The 22,316-nt window shown below is 37.2% G+C and overlaps 1 protein-coding gene across 2 annotated transcripts in view; it reads left to right on the forward strand.

The window, feature by feature from the left end:
* LOC121080565 (transcription factor RFX3-like) overlaps positions 1 to 5,818 on the forward strand; it is a 191,419-nt gene extending 185,601 nt beyond the window's left edge. The window contains exons 15-17 of one of the 2 annotated variants that reach the window (XM_040578658.1): positions 916 to 1,069; positions 4,337 to 4,379; positions 5,156 to 5,818. In XM_040578658.1, coding sequence (XP_040434592.1) covers positions 916 to 1,069; positions 4,337 to 4,379; positions 5,156 to 5,397 — 439 coding nt within the window. In that variant the 3' untranslated portion in view covers positions 5,398 to 5,818. The remainder of the gene's footprint in view (positions 1 to 915; positions 1,070 to 4,336; positions 4,380 to 5,155) is intronic. The other variant, XM_040578659.1, reaches the window with a different exon arrangement.
* Positions 5,819 to 22,316: the final 16,498 nt, after the last annotated feature.

Raw genomic sequence — 22,316 nt, forward strand, 5'->3', positions numbered from 1 at the left:
AAGAAATGAAGATCCTCCCCCCCAAATAAAATTTGTGTTGTTAACATTAAACACAGGACTAGTGTAACTCAGCAGTGGATTAAATGGTCCTTGTATATTATTTTAAAGGTCTTGTTCAAGTGTAATGAGGTTAGAATTTTATCCTGATTTGGAAACATGCTATGAAACATTTTTGATTGAATTGCTATACAATTTTAAAGCCAATGTTCTTAATACTATTTATTAAAATACCATGGCTTCTATTTTCATTATGTAGGGAAAACAAAATATTTTTTAATGTGTAAAAAGAACATCAAGACAAATATTCCATGTCATCTTCTACTGTATCAGTTATCATAGTAAAGCTAGTTGGTTTTTTTTTTTCAAAATGGTACATTGTAGCATCTACTTTCTGAGGGTATCATAAGGAAGTTTTCATCCACAATCTGCATTTTTCTATTATAAGGTATACACAAACTTATTTAAATTCTACAAGTTTAAAAATCATACCAATTAAAACTTTGAACTAGGAATGTGAGCACAACAGACAATATTTTGAAGGACTACTTTGTTTAAAAATAAATAATCTTAATACAATTTTATTGTTTAAAATTTTAACAAAGAACTTCCACTAAGGTCAGTTTTTACATGTGCTCACATATTGGTAATTGTGCATATACCGAAATTAAGCCCTTCCTGTCTTTTTGAAAATTTAGCTTCTAGTTGTGTAATGTGGTCTCCAACCATGCTTTCAGGAAAAGGGGAGAGGCAAATAGTTGTCTTTCCCAGACATTTCTTTCTGAAGACACCACAAATGAGCTGTTTGTGGATAGCATTACTTAAAAATATATTATTCTTGATGTGCATATTCCATATGAATAAATTATTGAAGAATTGTAATATTTATTTCATAATTTTTTCCCCATATTTAAATAGCTCAATGGTGATTCGAGATTTAACCTTACGCAGTGCTGCTAGCTTTGGCTCTTTTCATCTGATCCGCTTGCTTTATGATGAGTACATGTTTTACTTAGTAGAACATCGTGTTGCTCAGGCAACAGGAGAGACACCTATCGCAGTTATGGGAGAGGTAAGATAATATGCAAGACAATGGATTGGTGAATTTAGTGATCAATTTGGATATCCATCTACAATTTTTTTTTAATGTTTACATGGAGTTATTGGATATTTTGTAATATAACTGTTGCAGATTGATTTGCAAATACATTGACATCTTCAAATTTGGGTTATATACCTTAATTCATGTTTCCTTGACGGATTGATTTTCAGAGTACTTAAAACACAGTGACTTCTAACACTGATCCTCTGCAAATGAGCTTGCTTAAAAAAAAAAAAGAAAAAAAAAAGTAAATCAATCTACTAGGTAGAAACCTACTTTTTTGAGTTCTTGAAAACTAAATAGTTTATATGAAAATAATAAAGGAACAGAATAATAGAAAATGCTTTCAGGGATCTGTTTACACTTATTTACACATACTTAAAATTCCAATACAAATATTTACACAAATGAGTAGTCCCATTGACTTCAGAAGGGTGGCTCACATGGCTCACATGCAGAAGTTAGTTTTGTTTCAGTGGTACTGTTTATGTGTATCAGTTGTAAGTGGCAAGGCTTTGGGGAAGGGGGCATGCAGGGTGGGGGCTGCAGAGGTGGCCTCTGTGAGAAGAGGTAAGGGACTTCCCTGTGCTGGATAGAGCCAGTTCTAGCTGGCTTGGCAACAAAACCACCACAGGCCAAAGCTGAGCCAATCAGCAAAGTTTTGGGTGCCTCTGTGAAAACATATTTAAGAAAGGACAGAAAACACCAGACAGGCACAAGAGGAAGGAATAAAAGAGAGTGAGAAACAGCAGAGGGAACACCAAGGTCAGACCAGTAGGAGATGCTCCATGGTGGAATAGATATTCCCTGCAGCCTGTGGAGAACCTCCAGAGCAGAGGGATATTCACAAAGGAACTGCAGCTTGTGGAGAACCCACACTGGACCAAAGGAAAAATGTGAGAAGGAAGGAGTGTGAGAGAAAAAAACGCTATGTACTGACCACAAGCCCCCCTGCACCACCCATTGCCTCACTGAAGGGATTGAATGTAACTTGGGACAATAACACAGGGGGAAGAGAGGTTCTTGGAGCAAAGTTGAGCCTGGGAAAGGGGGAAGAAAGATGTTTTCCTTAAGTGTTTAAACATTTTGTTGTTTTTTGCTTTTGTTTCACATTACTTGAATCAGTAATGGCAATAAATTAAGTTAAATTCCCCAATTCAAGTCTGTTTTGCCAGTGACAGTAATTGGTAAGTGATCTCCCTGTCTTTAACTTCGTCCATGAGCTTTCTCACTCAAGTTCTTCCTATTTTCTTCCCCATCCCTCTGGACAGGGGATGGGGAAGTAAGACAATGGCTGGATGAGTGACTGTTAACAAGAGCCAACTGACAACAACATGCATGAAATGAAAGTAGCACAGAAGTACTTGCAGGATTGGGACATGGCATATTTTCATGCCTATATTTCAATGTATGTTGTTTAAAATAAACAGCGAAAGTCTCAATTCAGAACCACTCTGCCTTATATGTGTCCATGGTATTTGCAAACTGAAGTTTACCTCAGATCTCTGTTTTTCAGTAGTTCACCTAACCGTTAATTTTGCGTGAGTTGTTTAAGAATTCACATTATCTTAGGAGTTATCATCAAGGAATTGTACATTTAAAGTGCTAGAAAATTGATAGATGTGGATGTATGATAGATGGTTCACCAGACTGAAGCTTAATGTTTTAATACTTGATGATCATTATATCATGTTTTATCTTACTGATAATTTGTAAGTCACCTTACATGACTTGATATATTCTTCCCTCAGGATATATTAAATCATATCATTAAATATTATGAAAATATGTACTTTTTCATAGAGATGGGGAGTCTTGGTTTAATTTGTAGTTTGATTGATATGACATGTTTTAGAAAAAAATATTACTGTTTCTGATTAGATATTTCATTAAACTCTGCTATTACATTTATAGCACAGTACTGCAAAAGCGTAGTATTGCTACGTTCTTGTTTTCTTGACAGACATGTTATATGTTAAATGTAATGTTTTTGGTGTACACCAAAACTGTGTACACACAAAAACAAGTACTGTGGAAATTCCTATAATGTTTTGGTAAACTGAAGATGGATATGATCTTAGAGAGAAAATATGTAATCTAAAGCTTTTAGAGGTGAGAGAGGAACAGGGAAGATGTTACTATTCATTAAACGCATGGCTTCTTGTGTTTCTCTGCATTTACTGACTGTGATTGAAATAAAATGGGAAAGACTAAGGCTAGTTTGACAAACACTTCAAGCCAGTATAAACTAGCTTTGCAGCTGAGAAAAACACTCTTGTCTCTTTTCCCATCCCCTTAGCTGGCACAAGTACTCAGGCAGTTCTGTGATTAACTGGATCAGAGAATTCATCCTGTGCAAAATAATCCCACTACAATTGTGGGTTTTTTTCTTGGGTCAGTTCTGTCATGTAGTTCTTTGCATGGCCATGTGAACACTTAAGGTGAAATGATGGATATGGGGAGGTGAGGAGGGAGTATGTGTGAGGGAACCTGGAAGGATAGGGCTGCTGCTGCTTATGCTGGTTTAGTGTTCACTGAAGTTTTATCTTTCTGTATTTCTGAAAAGGACTGAATCAGGTATAGTTAGACATATATTTATCTAAATATTGTACTTTCATTTGAGATTCACTCATCAAATTATGCTCTGTTGCTTCTCATTTAAGAGAAGGGTAGATAGATAAGGAAAGGGAGGGAGGAAGGAAGGTTGCATTTTTTATTTGTGAGCAACTTTTCACTTTGTTTTTTGTATAAGTAAACTACTTAGCAGAATATGCTGTAATAAACATAAACCCTATTTTCAGCAGTGCCATTTATTTACCTTATATATAGTTTTGCTACACTATAACTGACTTTAGTGACACATCTTCTCAGGGGAACTTTTAAAAGAACTTTTGTTTAAAATATTGCAGTTTAAAAATGGACACCAGTCATATTTTCCAGCATTCTACATCAGAAATATCTCACTCAAAGCAACAAAGGCCTTGATGTAAGTCACCCTATAAAAAGCAAAAACATATGCTTAAGTTTATATTCCATTGTTTTAATTGCTGAGGATTTTTATTTTAATGTTAATTTCCTTAATATGAACACTAATATGATGGAATGAAAAATGAACTAGTATACTATGGATGTGACTGCAGTCACATGCATGCACTTTCATACTAGCCACAAGCCATTGGAGCATAGTACTGGCTTCATCATAGACTGTGTCCACACTTTTAATTGTTTATTTTGCAGTTTGGTGATTTAAATGCTCCATCCCCTGGAAATATGGATAAAGGTAAGCAGTGAAATCTCTCAAATGTATAATTTTATATAGAACTAATTTGTCTCTTGGAGCAAAACAAGCTCTTATTTTTTTTAATATAGTAAAGCAGAATCTAAAGCTGTATCATAATTTATGTTTATATTACTATTATATGGGTCCAATATGCTACACCTGATATATATTATATAATAATGACTAGAATACTCTAGGTTCTTAATAGGAAAATCTTTTTTAAAATGTTTATTATTTGCACAAGATTTTTTCAAAATTTCACCCAGAATTTAGCTGTATATCCTGGTGAGAGAGTTGAAAGGGATGGACAGTTGGAAAAAGGAAGAGGTGATGAGCATGTACATATATCTATATTTGTACTGAATGATGGGTTTGATAAGTGAAGATGGCGAAGTTGGGTCCAAGCACTTACCAAATAACTTGCTAATTGTTACTGAAGGAAATAGTAAGAAATGAGTTTATGTCCTCTTTGTAGGTTGAAGTCTTATTTTGTTCTCCATTCTTACACTGGTTGTATGACTTGGAGAAAGTCAACCTCTCTTCAGTTGAGTTTCTTTATCAGTAAAATGAAATAACATTAGAAAGAGTTCATTACCCTATTTATCTGTAGTATTTATTGACTTTTCCCAATAAAATGTTGAGCTTTCATTTTCTACTTTATAAGCTTGCTATACTTTCCTGTGTTTTCATATTTCAAGTTATTTGCAAAATAAAGGCCCTTGTATTTAGATTTTTTCCCTTTGTGCTATACTTTTCTTGGTTGTTTTTTTGTGCAGATGAGGGCAGCGAAGTTGAAAGCGAAATAGAAGAAGAGCTGGATGAAAACGGAGAGCCACAAGCCAAGAGGGAGAAAACAGAATTAAACCAGGCATTTCAGGTGGGCTGCATGCAGCAGCCAATGCTTGAGAGTGGAGTAGAGCAGAGCCTCCTGAACCCACTTCATAATGAGCACATTGTTACAAACACTCACACTGTCAGACAGTGCAGTGCTACTGGAAATACATATACTGCAGTCTAATATTGAAGCACCCCCCAACTCCATTAGCTCTGTTGATGCTGGACTTAATGGAGGGAGAGGGTGGAGAATAGGTCTGAAAGTTGACTTATCGAATTTTAGCTGTGCTGAATGTTACCTTTTATTGGAGTTGTGAAATGAAATGGGTGTATGCATTTTGCCGGATATTTTTTTAAAAATTGTAAGCAAAATCATTTTACATTGGTTATTTGATATTATGAGGTTTTGTAGTTTCAAGTGTCAATGAAGATTTTTGCCAAGCTTTTCCTGTTAATGCTTTTGTCCTCTTAAAATTAAAATTACTTATTTTTTCAGTTTAAAATATTTTAATGTTAATTATTTGTCATAATGGTTTCATATACAAAGGTTTTCAATTAGATGCACTTCTGTGAAATATTAAAATAAATACTTTCTTTGACTTATACTGGAAGCATACTCATTTGACAGCAGACGCATCAAATTTATTATAAAAGGTGCTTTTCATTGAACATAACTAGAAGACACTGATGAAATTGTGAACATTCAGGGGATATTTTTATCATGTTGGAGGGTTGGGAAGATCTACTGTTTTCTTTCTGTAAGGAAGAAGTGTTTTCACTGCATTTACAAATGCGGAATGAGTGACAGAATTATAATAATGTGGTAATGTGTACACTGTAGGAATACCTAATTATCTGATCACCATGTAAACAATACAAGCTTCCTTTAAAATCAACAGCTCCAGATTTTATATGTACGCCAGTTCCTCTAGTTTTGGAGACTACTGATCCTATATTTGAGACCACTGCACAGATGCTTTTGGTTGTTGAGTGGTACTGTAGTTGATAGAAACTGAACCAGAAAAGAAGTGACTTGATTTATTTTTTTTTTATGTGTACATGCTACTTATGCTGAACTGGACATACAGGAAAACATTCCTTTTGGATGACTTTCTTCTATTCCAGATCTTTTCCTACTACTAGTTCAATCTGCTGCTTTCGTAAATGATAATTTATAGAATGTAAGAAATATAGCAACCTGCATCATTTTCTTTTCAAAATATATTTCCTGATTATTAAAGTGAATTTAAATTTTTACAAAAAATTAATAAGGTAGTGTAACTGGTGCACCTCACTTGTACTTATTCCCAATTGCATTGAATTTGAATAGTTGGCTAGATGGACCATTGCCATTTAAGAATGTACATCAGGGATCATTGTACCTCGGCTATTACATGGTGCCTTAAACAGAACTGAAGCTAAGATTTAGTATTTTTTGTTATTATTATTAACTCTAAAAATTTATTCAACAAGGTGTGCCTGTCACTTTCAAATTTCCTAAGTATTAAGGGCAGGTTACATAGTCTTCAAAGAAATAAAAGGGGGGGTTATTATTAAGTAATTTTAATATCCCACTTAAAATTGATAATAAAACTATTTTTTTCTTGTTTCTAGCTGAGTTTCACTTTATTACAAATAAAATTTGCTTGGAAACTTGAAAAGCAAACCAAGCTTTTAATTTTGTGTATTAAAACCAACTCCAAATGTTGTTAACAAAGTAAATGGACCCTAGTCATAAGCATGGTTATATATTTTTAAACCCTTGTCAGATTTTAATTTTTAAAATTCAGACTAAATAAATGAGCAGGTACATAATGCAGTACATTTTCAATTTCTATATGTGGTAGGGTGTAAGGCTGATGCTATGTTTTAATTATTGCATCTTATAGTGATAGTTTATACAGTCTATATTAATTGACATTAAACATCTGATTTTTTCTGATTATTTTAAGCATTTTCATTATTTTTAAAGCAGACACATGGATTTGCTAAGCTAAAATATTGAAAATTAATAAATAAAAGCAAAAATCTGAAGGAGAGAATAAAAAATCAATTTTATAGAAAGGAGTGTATAAAAAATTTAGGGAGTCTCTTATTTTATCTAGTGTGGCTGTGGATTGATTTTTTAAATTTTATTTTATTAATTCATATATACCAAATGGGTGGACAGCACGTGAAATGAACAATGTATTTTTAGCAAAGAAATTTGTTGCTAGAGCTTTCATATGCTCCAAGAACGGTTAAAGATCAACTAAAATGTCCTAACAAAATTATTTGTAAATTGCTTAGCAGAATTTGGAGGCCAACCCATCCTGCTCCATTCTATGTAGGCACAATTCTTACTGATGTCAGTAGATTTTTTTTTGTCTTGGCAAAAAGTGCAAATATGGTTTATGTTAATTTATCTCTGAATTCACCTGTGCACTGAATCCTCATAGGTTTTGTTCTCCCAAATATCACTGCATTTTCCCTCAGAAATCAGCACCCTTCACCAAATATCCTAAAATCTAACCTATGATAAATATTTAATCCCTTTTATTTTGCATTCTAAGATTTTAAGAAGTAAAATAAAATTAAATATTCTGCATTTTTCATTTTTAACATAGGGTGTTCTATGCTGTACTGATGGTTTGTTTTGCCTTGTTTCCAATTTTGTGTTAACAAACCTTAAATGTTTTCTTATCATTGTCCTTTATTGGTAGAATGTTGGATTTGTTGTTGCTGTGAGAAAAATATGGTTGTAACATACAAATATAGATTGCTAAGAGGTGGGACCTGAATATCTCTTGACTGATATTTTGAATAGTTGATCACTGTTCATGTAGTGCAAAAAGAAAACAAAATATATGCATACAAAGATAGAACATATATCATGGATTCTAATACCAGTTATCAAAACAAATTGGAACTATCCTTGATTTAGATAACTGAATGGAGCTTGTATTTCTATGCTTATCAACTGATTATTCTCTTAGGTTTTTAAGTAATATTTTCCCCACTGAAATATTTAAAAGAATTAAGTTGCTGTAAGCTGTGTATACTTACAGGTTTGAAATTTTTGTGCTTTGCTTTTAAATTTACTGCAATTTTGGTCAAATGTACACATATGAATGAATTTACACACTTGATATTTGTTAATAGATGGGTATTGTTAATGATTTAAGAACAGAAATATGGATACCTCAGTCCAAATTATGTATTGTGTAGCATGTGGCTGAATTGCCACTCTGAAGCCTGCTTAACTCTTTTAGAGCTCTAAAGAGCTGCAGCAAGCATCTACTGGCTAGACATTATAAGATACGGGCTTATATGATTTGTGGAATTTACCCAATGTTGATGTGAAATTCAAAATTATTTTAGAGACACCCTATTAGCACAAATAACTTAGTGAACACTGTGGCAGAACGGGTATTGTTGAATTAGTTTTTCAAAACATGGGCACTAATTTTCACAAGATTTATATTTATGAAAAATTTTTGGTAAATTTTCATATTTCTCATTGTAAATCAGTTTAAAAAAAACCCTCTTTTCAGTTATCTATTTCTGTGTTTTATTATTGTACTGTAGCATGCTTTGTGCACCTTTTTTTTTTTAATGTTCCATTAAAAATTTTGGAGAATATTCTTTTAATTGTTTACTTACAGAACGATGATGTACAGCATTTCTGCCTTTAATTCACAAATGTGTAAAATAATGTGCTGGTGTACTGTCACTGAGGAATGTATAGGTCTATACAATATTTTAAACTGAAGCATTTTTAAATGTCTGATACACTGCTTCTGTTCAAAATATTTTCCATGGGGGAAGACCTGACCTGATATATTTGTGGTACTCACCAAATGATATCAGCATTGTTTAGAAAAACATTTATATTAGTTAGAGCTACATTGCAATCTAACTTAATTTATAGACTGGTTTTACAAAAATAAAATAAACTTTTATAGTAATGAAAAAAATTGGTGAAAAATTAACTTTTTAAATAATTTAAGTATTTTTGGTACTTCATGTGACAGTGATTTCTGAGTTTAAACCATTCATTTGAGAGATCAGTATAAATTTCTGAAAATTGTATCCCTGTCTCCGTAGAACAGGAAAACTACCATGTCTGTGGTTTAAAAACAGGTCAATGAATGGTATTCTAGTATCTTTGCTACTTCGGGGATAAAAAGAAAAAACCCCAAAAAACAGGAATAGAAGCATAAATAAAAAATGCTTAGTTTTAGCCTTAGAAAATGAATTTAATGTAATGCCTTGTATTTAACCCTTTGAGCATTGTAAGGATACACTTTTAAAGTAATTTAATTAGACCACTGAAAATATTCTGTACATTTAAGTAACTGATTGTCTTTTAGAACATTTTTTTTAATTTCTAAATTAAATGCTTGCTTACTAGAGAAATTATTTTGTTACAGAAGGCTCAATAGATTTTGGCTAAATTATACACTGCCCTCAACATGTACTGTCTGGTGCAATACACTACTTTTGCTATTTTGTTTTCATAATTGCATAAATATCTGGAGAAATCAAATATTTGATGCTACAGACATAAGTTGTTTACTTTAAGATGCCCTTACAAGATGAAGGTTTAGGAAAAAAATATTACTATTTTGAAAATCTCTTTAGAGTAATATTAAAATGCTCTAATACTGTAAATGAAAATCTTTAAAAATAAAACCAAAACTGCTTAGTTAACAAGAGAATGAATTTTACATTATCCTTGGTATGTTTGCAATCAAATTTTCTGCAGTCTATCTGATAAATAGACAAAAAGGACATTGTTGTATTCATATTACTTTTAACATTCAGTCACTGTGATATGAACTAATGGAAAGGTATTAGATTCAGCTTCCTCTACAGGGATGCAGCTTGGGTGACTTATTGAATGTCAGAATTTAGAAAGAAAAAAAAATCACACCTGCTTTCTGCTGTGTTGAAAAAGTCCTTTGTTCTTACAAGTAGTACCAGAACAAGGGAACAAGTTCAGAAGTGAGTAGAGAGTTGTTGAAAATTATAGATAGGAATACCACCTTACTGAGCTTTTTTACTGGTTTCTTGCAGGAGCAATCAGCAACACTAGGTGCAGATGTATTTATCCAACTCTAGCTGAGTGAAAAAAAGGTCTCATTACTTTGTTTAGTGGAATTACATCAATAGTATAGTGCAGGTAAGTTGTAAATTTTAGCCAATTTATGCAGTTTGTGCATAATTAAAATGCAATACTCAAAGGGTTTGAATTTAACAATATTTTATTCATAATTTATTGTAAATGCTTCCCAGTTTGCATGCCTTGAACATTGCTGCTAGTGATTTTATATTCCAGCAGACCTGAGTTTAATTTACCCATTTTACTTAAAAAATAGTAAAAGCCACTTACAAAGTGACTGCCTAGGTTTCTTTTGAGGAAAATATGCCTTAGTTTGGTCATTTAAACTCTTGGTTTATTCTGATTTTTTTTTTCTTTTCAAAAAGAAACCCAGCAATTAAAATGTTGGGATTGGAAGCCCTGAGTAATTAAACATTTGGTAAAAATTGTTCTTGTAAATTGATCATTAAGGCTGGAATTCATTGTAGAGAAGAAAGTCCATAACAAGACTATGAGCATCAAAATGACCCTCGCTTAAATCTAAATTTGGAAAATGTTCTTATGTTCTTAAGTGCTTCCTTGATTGCAGTGCAAATGTCTTGCAAAAATTTTCAGCACTGGGTGAACTTTACTTAAAATAATAAATATTTTTAAAGAATTAAGACTGTGGAGGGACAACCTCACCTTGACTGGTGTTTACCAGGGACCTAATCTGGTGTCTTTTGACTTGCTGATATCAACAAGAGGGTTTTTTTCTTTTGGTTTGTGGGGGTTTTTTTACACAAAGAATACTAAAGGGTTCCCAAATATATTGTTAAAGTGATTTTTTTGTATTTAAACATTAAATATCATATTAAAGTAACCCAATAAAGCAATTTAAAATGTCAGAAAAATATAATTTTGTACCAAAGCAAGTTTCTCATCTTCCCTAGAAATTTGTATTTACAGTAATAACCAATGAGGCTATTGAATAAACTTTGAGTGCCTTTCAAACACTTAGGAAATTTTACCTCAGGTGGTAAACTGTAATTAAGTTAATTCTAGAGCTTGCCAATCAATAATTCTGTCATCACTCAGGGCTTTCTTACCTTCTAGGAAACTTACTTGGTTCCATTTATTTTCTACTGTATTTTTTTAAAGTGCCATGATTTAAATTTCACTTAGTAAGTGGCAGATTACATTATTCAGTTCCACAGGCACGGAAATGTAATAACACTAGGAGAAATTGAACTTTTGTTTTCCTATTTACTGCATACATTATGTAAATTAAGAAAGCAACTTTTTTATAGACTGTACATGTGACAATGTAATGTTATTTTGCAGTTTTTGAATTAGTTGAACACACTTTTAATTATTTAAGGAAAACATCTTTACAGAATTATTTGATAGGTTTTTTGTATAAAGTATTTGATTTTGTAAATATGTATTTCCTGATGTGATATTTTCTTTTTTTGTGAGAAATGCTAAATCTTTTAGTATCTCATGTCCTCTCAAAATTGGAAGGAGCTAAATAATAGATTGTGGGCAATTTGTATTGTGTATTGTACAATAACTAGGAAACTTTTATAATTATAAAAAATATATTAACTTTTAATGTGTTGTTTAAAAATAATGACTGGAACATACTAAAGACAGTAGGATTTTTCTGAATATTTCAGACATGAACTCAGGCTAGTTTTCTTGTGTTTCTCAAAACAAAATTGTGTATTGTCTTCTGAAATAAATTTGGTTTTCTGTTACAAGCAGTTGACATTTGAATTGTTTGGGGGTTTATATAATTAAATATTTCAGATTGTAATACTATTGATTTTGAAAGAAAAAATGTTTCAACTTCTGTCTTTTAAATAAGACAGTTAATATTTATGTAGCAGTATTAGGCATAAAAAACGTAAAAAACATTGAGTGTTTCTCAGACTGCAAGAGATTGTTATTTGTCAACTGGATTAAATAGCTGTTAATGCTTCCAACAACTTCAGAATATTATATGTTAATTTAAATATCAAGAATACTTTTCCATTCTAAATTTAGCTGGCTAAAATAGGGTTGTTAGGAGCAAGACGACTTTGGTATCTGGACTTCATTGCTGTTAATGTATGACCACCAAAGCCTACTACTGCAAGTTTTGCTTTAATAAAATTGTGAAAATATTTGCATTAACTTATTTCAGCATACTTAACCTGAAAACAAAGAATAAAGTCTCTATTGTATCAAGCCATGTTTCTCATGGATCTCTAATGTGTATTCCAGACAGTGTGTTTTTCACCTAAAAATATAGAATCCTATTTTAATTGGGGAAGACCCACCAAGTAACAGAATGCTAGAACATTAAAGTGAGCTTGGAACACCAGGATCAAAACAGGTATTTCATATAAGCTTAGAAAAAGATAGGAAAGTTGCCTCCTAGAGCCTGCATTTATTTTATTTGGGAAGTTCAGTTTATGAGCATTATAATCCACAGTTGCCTATCTCATACAGTTTATTTCAACTAAGGTCCAAAAGCTTATTACAAATACAATCTTTATACCCTGATGACAAGCCAGATTTATGTTTATAAAATCCTAATTGTTTCGAAGACTGAGACTTCCTGTCCTAGCTGGTGCTTTGGTTGAGACTGAGTGGGTTTAGTTCCAGCACATATCTGGTAGAGAAGGGGCTGTAAAAAACATCTTTCATCCTGATTGACAGTATTTGGTCATATTATTAGATTTTTCAGCGACAGCATTAACAGAAAGAATGTTCAGGATTCAGCCTTTGTTATTGCTAATAATAATTAAAATGGCTTAATCGTTTAAATAATAAATGGAAGTTTAGTTTAACCTCCCCACAGTGCTGTAATATAGATCCCATAACATACAATATGGCAGAAATGGTGGAAATTCAGGGAAATGCAAGGTATTGTAAGAAGACAACAGATAAGATGGTTTACACATCAAACTACCATTTTTATTACTTCTGCAAGGTGATTTTTCTGTACAATGTTGATATCAAGTAAGTTACATTCTATATCAAGTTATTTTAAATGTATTTAATTTGCCTCACCTCAGGCAATCACTTCTAATGTGTAAAACAGGGGTCCTCAAACTTTTTAACCAGGGGGCCAGCATGGATGAAGTGGCAGGCAGTCATCTGCGGCTGCTTGGTTTCTCCCCCAACCCCTGGCAGGGGGGGTGGGGGGTTCTGTAAATACCGGGGGGCGGATTGAGGACCCTGGGGGGCTGTATCCAGCCCACGGGTCGTAATTTGAGGACCCCTGGTGTAAAACATCATATAGCCCACAACAATCTAAACTGTGCCAAAAGCCATCACAAATATAAAGCCAATTATTATTCCACAAAGGAACTAAGGCAGTCAAACCTTTATCCATTTCTGACACTGTTAATAGTATGCCAAATAGAGTTCCTATGTTGAGTTGATGCTATTATTCCAGATCTTATTTCAGATTTCACTAAATACCATTGTATACATTCTTCCCCAATAACTGGATTAGCCTAACAGTATTAAAAAAGAAAAAAAAATTATCTTGACTACAATTTGGTGCTGTTGACAGTTTATTCCGAACAATTTTATGAACAGAACTCTTTTCCCAAGGAAATACTATGCACCCAAAATCTGGAGCTGTCTTCACTACTAAAGTTTAGGGCATAATCAGACATACTTTCACAGATCTATCTGGAGTGGTGTTTAAAAAGATGTTGTCCCAAGCTGTTCTCTCTTTCCAGCTGGAAGCTGCCATTTCCCACAGTGGGTGGGATGTGAGTACAGACGATCTCAGTACATACAACAAGCATATTTCTGAGACAAAAATCTACCACCTTTGCTCAAACTAACTGAAAGTAGTTTGTACTATCTTTGTTCCATAGCTTAGGAAGTCCTTAAAGCTTCCTAAGCTGTTGTAGTAGCTTAGAGAAACAAGAAAACAAGTGGATGATGATGGGCATTTATTGAATTATAGAATTATATAGGTTGGAAGGGACATCTTGAGGTCTCTAGTCCAACCCATCCCACTCCTTGAGCATGGCCCCTATTTGTGTTTGAAATCCTCATGGGGAAAAACCTTCCTAATATCTGAGTGGAATTTCCCACGTTTCAGCTTGTGCCCATTGCCTCTTTTCCTTCCTTCTCTTTTGAGGGCTAAACAATCCCATCTCTCAACTTCTGCTTTTATGCCATATGCTCCAGCCCCCTGACCATCTTGATGGTCCTCTGCTAGACTCACTCCAGTATGTCAATGTCTTTCTTGTATGGGGGAGCCCAAAAGTAGACACAGGACTCCAGCTGTAGTCTCATCAGTACTGAAGGGGGGGTGTGTGGTGTAGAAATCACTTCTCTTAACCTTCTGGCTACATTACTGCTAATACAGCCCAGGATGAAGTTGGCCTTGACCACAAAGGCACACTGCTGGCTCATATACTAGTTGCCCACCAAGACCCCAGGTCTTTTTCTGCAAAGCTGTTCTCTAACCAGTCAGCCCCCAGCCTGTACTGGTGTATGGAGTTGTTTCATCCCAGATCTGGGAATTTTCCCTTTGTTGAACTCAGTGAGTTTCCTGTCAGCCCATTTCTCCAGCCTGTTGAGGTCCCTTTGAGTAGCAAGCCTGCCCTTCAGTGTATCAACTGCCCCCCTCCCCCCCCAATTTGGTATCATCCAGAAACTTTCAGAGTATGCACTCCATCCCATCATCCAAGACATTAATAAAGATGTTAAACAGTATCAGCCTCAGTATCAGCCCTTGAGAGGCCACTGATAATCAGTCAATAGTTGGACTTTGTACCAAAGACCTTGCTGAAGTCGAGGTGAATAACATGCAATGCTGTTCCCTAGTGTTCAGTCAGTCATTTCATCATAGAAGGCAATCAAGTTGGTCGGGCACAATTTTCCCTTGGTAAATCCATACTGGCTGCTCCCAGTGACCTTCTTGTCCTTTCTGTTCTTGGGCATGGCTTCCAGGAGAGTTTGCTTCAGAACTTTCCCAGGGACTGAGATGAGGCTCACCAGCCTATAGGTCTCTGGATTCTTCCCTTTGCCCTTCTTGAAGATGAGTGTAACATTTGCATTTTTCCAGTCATCAGGAAACTTCTTTGACCACCATGACCTTTGTCATGGTTTAACCCTAGCTGGCAGCCAAGCACCATACAGACGCTTGCTCACTCCCCCCCCACACACACCTGGAGGGGTGGGGAGGAGAATCGGAATCGGAATGTAAAACTCGAGGGTTGAGATAAGAACAATTTAATAATTTAAACAGAACAAAAAGGTAAGAACAATAACAACGATAATAATAATAACAATTATAATGGAAAGGTGGGGGGAAAGGATAAAATGCAAAGCAAAAGGGAAAAAGGAAAACAAGTAATACACAGTACAACTGCTCGACACCCGCTGACCGATGCTCAGCCACTCCCCGAGCAACGATCCCCCCCACCCCAGCTAACCCTCCAAGTTTATATACCAAGCATGACATCCCATGGTATGGAATACCTCTTTGGCTGGTTCAGGTCAGCTGACCTGACTGTGTCCCTTCCCACTCTCTTGTGCCCCTCCAGCCCTCTGGCTGGCAAGGCCCAAGAAACTGAAAAATCCTTGACTTAGTATAAACATTACCCAGCAACAACTAAAAACATCAGTGTGGTTATCAACATTGTTCTCACATCATAGCCAAAACACAGCACTGTACTAGCTACTAAGAAGAAAGTTAACTCCATCCTAGCCAAAACCAGGACACCTTTTAACGTTGATAGAGCATGGCCTTACAATGGCATTGGCCAGCCCCTTTTGCATCCAATCTGGTCCCATACACTTGTATATGTCAAACTGGCTTAAGTGTTCTCTAACTGTATTGTTCTCTACTGTGCATAATGCTTCACTCCCACAGACTGCTAGGAGGCTCAGGGGACTGAGGGGTCTTAGGGCAGTACTTACTGGTGATAACTGAAGTAAAGAAAAAAAGGCATTGAATACCTCAGCATTTTCCATGCCATTGGTCAGTAGGCCTTCTGCTCCACTAAGTAACAGGCCCACATTTTCTTTAGCCTTCCTTTTGCTGCCATCATACCTATACAAGCTCTTTGTTTTGGCCTTCATATCCCTTGCTAGTTCCAACTCCATCTGAGCTTTGTTTTTCTTAACTCCATCCCTGCACACTTGGGCAATGTTTCTACATTTCTCTTGGGAATCCCATCCCTGCCTTGTCTGCTCATATTTGACTCATCTGCTTACAAATCAATAGTATCTGGGCATCCTCTATTAAAATGCGTTCTCTAGGCAGAATCTAGATCTGCTAATGGGTTGTACCTAACATTTCCAAGCACCTATTCTTCAAAAATAAATTATCTTTAGTGAAAGCTGAGTGATGTACTCCTTACCTTCTTTCATGAAGTACTGGTGGCAGAAGCATTTTTATAATCCTTAAGTTGTTAGAGCAGAGTTAAAGAGGAGTACCAGTAAAACAGTTGTGAATGGGAACAGCTGAATGTACAGTGAATGAACAGCTGAACGAACAGTATGCACTTTAGAAGAGGGGTTCATGAACTGGTTCTTTGCAGAAATTGCAATTTGAGGTTGTATTGCCTTTCATGGATGTTGAAAGTCTGCACAAAGAGCTGATATAACACCCCATTGGTTCGAAAGACAGACAAAGAAGGATATACATTGTGGGTGTTGTGATTTAACCCCACCCAGCAACTAAGCACCACACAGCTGCTTGCTCATTCCCCTTCCAGTGGGATAGAGGAGAGAATCAGAAGAGTAAAAGTGAGAAAACTCATGGGTTGTGATAAAGACAGTTTAATAGCTGTGGCGATTGAGGCACGGACTTTGCAAGGATGGTGAAGCAAAAACCTTTATTGTTAGTTAGTTACAGCTTTTTTAAGTTTATACTCTGTACATGTGCTGCTAAAAGCTTTATTATTGGTCAAACTCAGCCGCTGTTCACTATAGGCTACTCTCTGCTGTTCACACTGTTTCCTTATCTTCTAGAAGTGAGATCACATTCCTCTTTTGTTTCTGTCTCATGCAGGTTTCTTCTCATATTCCCTCTAAGTTATTTACCTCTTTGCTGCAGGATCACAGCTGCACATTGTCAAAGTAAGGTCACAGCTGCACATTATCAATGTCAAACAACCCACTGCCTCCGTCCTCTATAAATAGCTAAAGCAGGGGTCCTCAAACTTTTTAAACAGGGGGCTGGCATGCATGAAGTGGTAGGAAGTCATCTGTGGCTGCTTGGTTTCCCCCCAACCCCCGGTGGGGGGGGGTTCTGTAAATACCAGGGTCTGGATTGAGGACCCTGGGGGGCTGTGTCTGGCCCGTGGGCCGTAGTTTGAGGACCCCTGAGCTAAGGCAAAAACTGTGTGTGCAACCAAAGCAAAACAAGGTGTTCATTTGCTGCTTTCAATTGGCAGACAGGTGTTCAGCCATCTCCAGGAATGCATGCATGGCTCCATCACATGTAATGGTTCCTTGGGAAGACAAACAACATAACACTGAATGTCCCTTCCCTTCCTTCTTCCCCCAACATTGAGCATGATGTTCTATGGTATGGAATATCCATTTGGCTAGTTTGGGTTAGCTGTCATGGTTATGCTCCCTCCTAGCTTCCTGTACACCTGCTCACTGGCAGAGCATGGGAAAGTTGAAAAGTCCTCGATGTAGAGTAAGCACTACTTAGCAACAACTAATACATCAGTATATAATCAACATTATTGTCATACTAAATCCAAAACACAGCACTGCACCAGCTACTGAAAATAAAATTCACTTTATCCCAGCTGAAACTAGGAGAGTATCCACCCTTTATTCCATTACATTTTACATCATGCCTGTGCCACTCTGCATTGTAACAGACCTGCTGTCTTTCTGCACTAACGAATGCTAAAAGTATCGGGGTGAGGATATTTTGTAGGTGTATTCATGCACACTGAAAGGGCAAAAGCCTTGCTGAGCTAAAAGTTATGTGTTGCCTACAAGCTCCTCTGAGATGGGCACAGATGGGATTTTCCCAATCATCTTTCCCATGTATCCTTGCTCCTACTTGGAGATAAGGACACATTTTCAGATTTGTTGGCAAAAGCTTCTCTAAGCCCAAACAAAAATCACCATTCTATCACCTGATTTCTCTACATGGACTTCAATGAACACATTCTGGTCTGACTAATTCTACAAACCTTTACTAAAAGATGTGATATTTTTACACCAGAGATTGCCAGATAGCACTCACTGAATTATACAACTGTCTTGGCTAAACCTTGGCTGGCCACCAGGTGCCCACCAAGCCACTCTATCGCTGCTCCTCCTCAACAGAACAGAGGAGGAGAATCATAGAATGGTTTGGGTTGGAAGGGACCTTAAAGCTCATCAAGTTCCAACCCCCCTGCCATGGGCAGGGACACCTTTCACTAGACCAGGTTGCTCAAAGCCCCATCTAACCTGGCCTTGAACACTTCCAGAGATGGGGCATACACAACTTCTCTGGGCAACTTGTTCCAGTGTCTCACCACTCTCACAGGAAAGAATTTCTTCCCAATATCTAATATAAACCTACCCTCTCTCAGTTTAAAGCCATTGCTCCTTGTCCTATCACTACAAGCCCTTGTAAAAAGTCCCTCTCCAGCTTTCTTGTAGGCCTCCTTTAGGTACTGGAAGGTTTCTATAAGATCTCCATGGAGCCTTCTCTTCTCCAGGCTGAACAACCCCAAATCTCTCAGCCTGTCTTCATAGAAGAGGTGCTCCAGCTTCCTGATCATCGTTTTGGCCCTCCTCTGGACTCTCTCCAATAGGTCCATGTCCTTCTTACGCTTGGGGGCCCCAGAGCTGAACGTAGTACTCCAGGTGGGGTCTCATCAGAGTGGAGTAGTGGGGGAGAATCACCTCCCTTTACCTGCTGGACACACTTCTTTTGATGCAGCCAGGGTTTTGGTTGGCTTTCTGGGCTGCAAGTGCACATTGCTGGGTCATGTTGAGTTTGTTGTCCACCAGCATTCCCAAGTCCTTCTCCTCAGGGATGCTGTCAATCCATTCTCTGCCAAGCCTGTATTTGTGCTTGGGATTTTCCTGACCCACATGCAGGACCTTGCACTTCTTGAACCTCATGAGGTTTGCACAGGCCCACCTCTCAAGCTTCTCAAGGTCTCTCTGGATGGCATCTCTTCCCTCTAGAGCAGGGGTCCTCAAACTTTTTAAACAGGGGGCCAGCATGCAGATTAAGTGGCAGGCAGTCATCTGCGGCTGCTTGGTTTCCCCCCCCAACCCCTGGAGGGGGGGGGGGGGGGGGGCGCGGGAGGGGGTGTCTGTAAATACCGGGGGCCGGATTGAGGACCCTGGGGGGCCGTATCTGGCCCGCGGGTCGTAGTTTGAGGACCCCTGCTCTAGAGTATCAACCACACCATTCAGCTTACTGTCATTCACAGACTTACTGAGGGTGCCCTCGATCCCACTGTCCATGTCACTGACATAGATGTTGAACAGCACCATTCCCAGTACGGACCCCTGAGGAACATCACTTGTTGCGGCGAATGAAGAGACGGGACGCAGCTTGATGCAAGCAAATGTCAATTTATTGTACAGAAGCACGAGGTTTTATAGACTTTCAGAAGCTGCGCGTTTTAAACAGATTGGTTCTTGAAGCTAAGCCTTGCATACTAGGCAATCCCTGATTGGTGGTTAACTGCCATCAATTAACTGCAAGGTGTTATCTTTCCTTGGCGCCATCCGTCTCCCACTCCCCTGTGCTCTGTAAACATGCCTCATCATGTTAATTGTTGTGTCTATTCACACTCCTCGTCCTCCCAGGGTTCGTGACCTACAAGCTCGAGCACATTCCCCTCAGCTAACTGATTGCCATGCATGGTCCTAGTTTGCAGACCGCTCCTGCATCTCCCCCTTCCTGTTGCACAAAAAGAACCTTTGAAACCGAACGAGTAAAAACAAGGTATAAGTAATAGAACAAATAAAAAAGCAACTAAGACATATTGTCAGTGTCAAAATAACCCACTGTCTCTGTTCCATACAATTTTACAGTTTCCCCTTTTTGTTTTTGAACAGCTAGTGCCAGGTTTGCCATGTTCTGCAGGGCCCTTGCAAACATGACAGCAACCAAGGTAATAGCAAACAAACAATACTGCCAATTGATTGAATGAATGCCAAAAAAGGCTGAAATTTTCTCAGATTTTGATAACATGTTGCTGCAATGGGGCGCCTAAAATCCACGCAGCGCATACCATCAGAATCCTCACAGCCATGTCCTTGAACCAACAACAAAAAGCAGTGGCAATTTTGACTCACATTCTTAACTGCCTACCAAACAACGTGATTTAACTCTTTAATGCTTTCCCTGCTGTTACTCCGGATAAGAGAAGAACGGCTGCGACACGTTCCCATCACAGCCTCCCACTACATTAACATCTACAGAAAGACAATTATCGACATTCAAAGTGTAAACAATATCATCTTCTTTTGGATTAACATTATACATAGGTGGAAGGGCACACCAAACAAGAGCTGGTTCAGTCAAAAAGTTCAAAACATAGCATGCCTTCTCTGAACATACCTCTGGGGTCATTCCCTTCATTCCCTCTCTTTTTTATGCAAAGAGAAACACTTTTACCGTAACAAAGAAGCCCCTATTTACATCTCTGAGCCGGGACACAAACCGCAGCTGTATGCTCCACCAGGCTCAGGGCAGAAATCATTCATGCAGTTACATAGCTATATATCTCTACAAGCATGCAGACACCTATTAAACACTAAATAACCATGTTCTCATGCAAGGTTACCACGCATGTCCAAAGAGGTGTGCCTGAGGTGTGGTTTGCCTTAGAGGCAGGTAGCTTCAGACCAGGAGGTGTGTTTTTGTATTATAATGATATTATAATGAAGAAAGTTCACCTGAAGTTCAAGTTTTCTGGTTCATTGTTACGACAGTGGTTGTGATCCATCTTCTGGACAGAGGTTATGCGGCCTTATTGTATTTGTTCCTTTCGGTCCCAGGTAGCAGGGAGTGGCATAGTACTCCTCGTACCATGCAGTTCTCTTTCCCAGGGTCTTTGTTTCTTGGTGTCCATGAGGACCACATTCCATCTCCAGGTCTCTGTTGGCAATGTTGAGACAATATCGTTCTCTTTGGACCAACTCTTACACCCTGGAAGTGTTCAAAGCCAGGTTGGATGGGGCTTTGAGCAACCTGGTCTAGTGGAAGGTCTTCCTGCCCATGGCAGGGGAATTGGAACTAGATGATCTTTAAGGTCCCTTCCAACCCAAACCATTCTATGATTTTAATGATTCTGTATAAGATTATCTATGCTATCCTCTCCTTTGCTATAGTGTTATCTGTCATAGCATTTAAAATTATACTTTTCAGAGTCTGAGTGCCTTTCTTAGTGGGATCATCAGAGACCAGCACCTCCTGGTGCAAAACAATTCTACATAAGTATCCTGTAATATCTTCAGGCAAATTCACTTACTGAAGAATTTTGGCACTGTCCTTGTAGAAGGCCAAAGGTGGTCTACTCTGAAGACTAGTCTGAATACAGTTATTCTTTTGTATCTTGAAAAGACTCCCTCAAAAGTAACAGAAACATAGTTTTAATACATGGTATTTATGACAGTTTAGTGTTTAGTCCAGAGAAAACTCCTTTGCCTTTTTCCTTTCTTCATAGTTTTTGGTAACATGTCAAAGTGCAGTCGTCATGCAAATTTGTGATCCTTAATTAGGCCACTTACTTAGGGTGCTATATGTTTTCCAAGTCAGTCGTCTCTGCAGGGTGATGATAGCTTCAACCTCACTTTCAGTTCTTACACCAGCTAGAAGCGTTGAGGAAAACTAGGTTCTGGTATCCATAAAGAGGCATTTTTTGTACAAGAGATTTTGTGCAAACATTATGATAGAAAGCACATATCTTTATCTTGTGAGGATCTCTCACAGGATTTGATGCTGGGAGTTGGAAGGACACATCAGATAGGGCTGTGGCACCACAGACATTCCAGGCAGGATTAAGACACAGAAAATGTGTGCTACAGTGATTGCA

The sequence above is a fragment of the Falco naumanni genome, chromosome W (genome assembly GCF_017639655.2).
Source record: "Falco naumanni isolate bFalNau1 chromosome W, bFalNau1.pat, whole genome shotgun sequence".
Classification (NCBI taxonomy): domain Eukaryota; kingdom Metazoa; phylum Chordata; class Aves; order Falconiformes; family Falconidae; genus Falco; species Falco naumanni.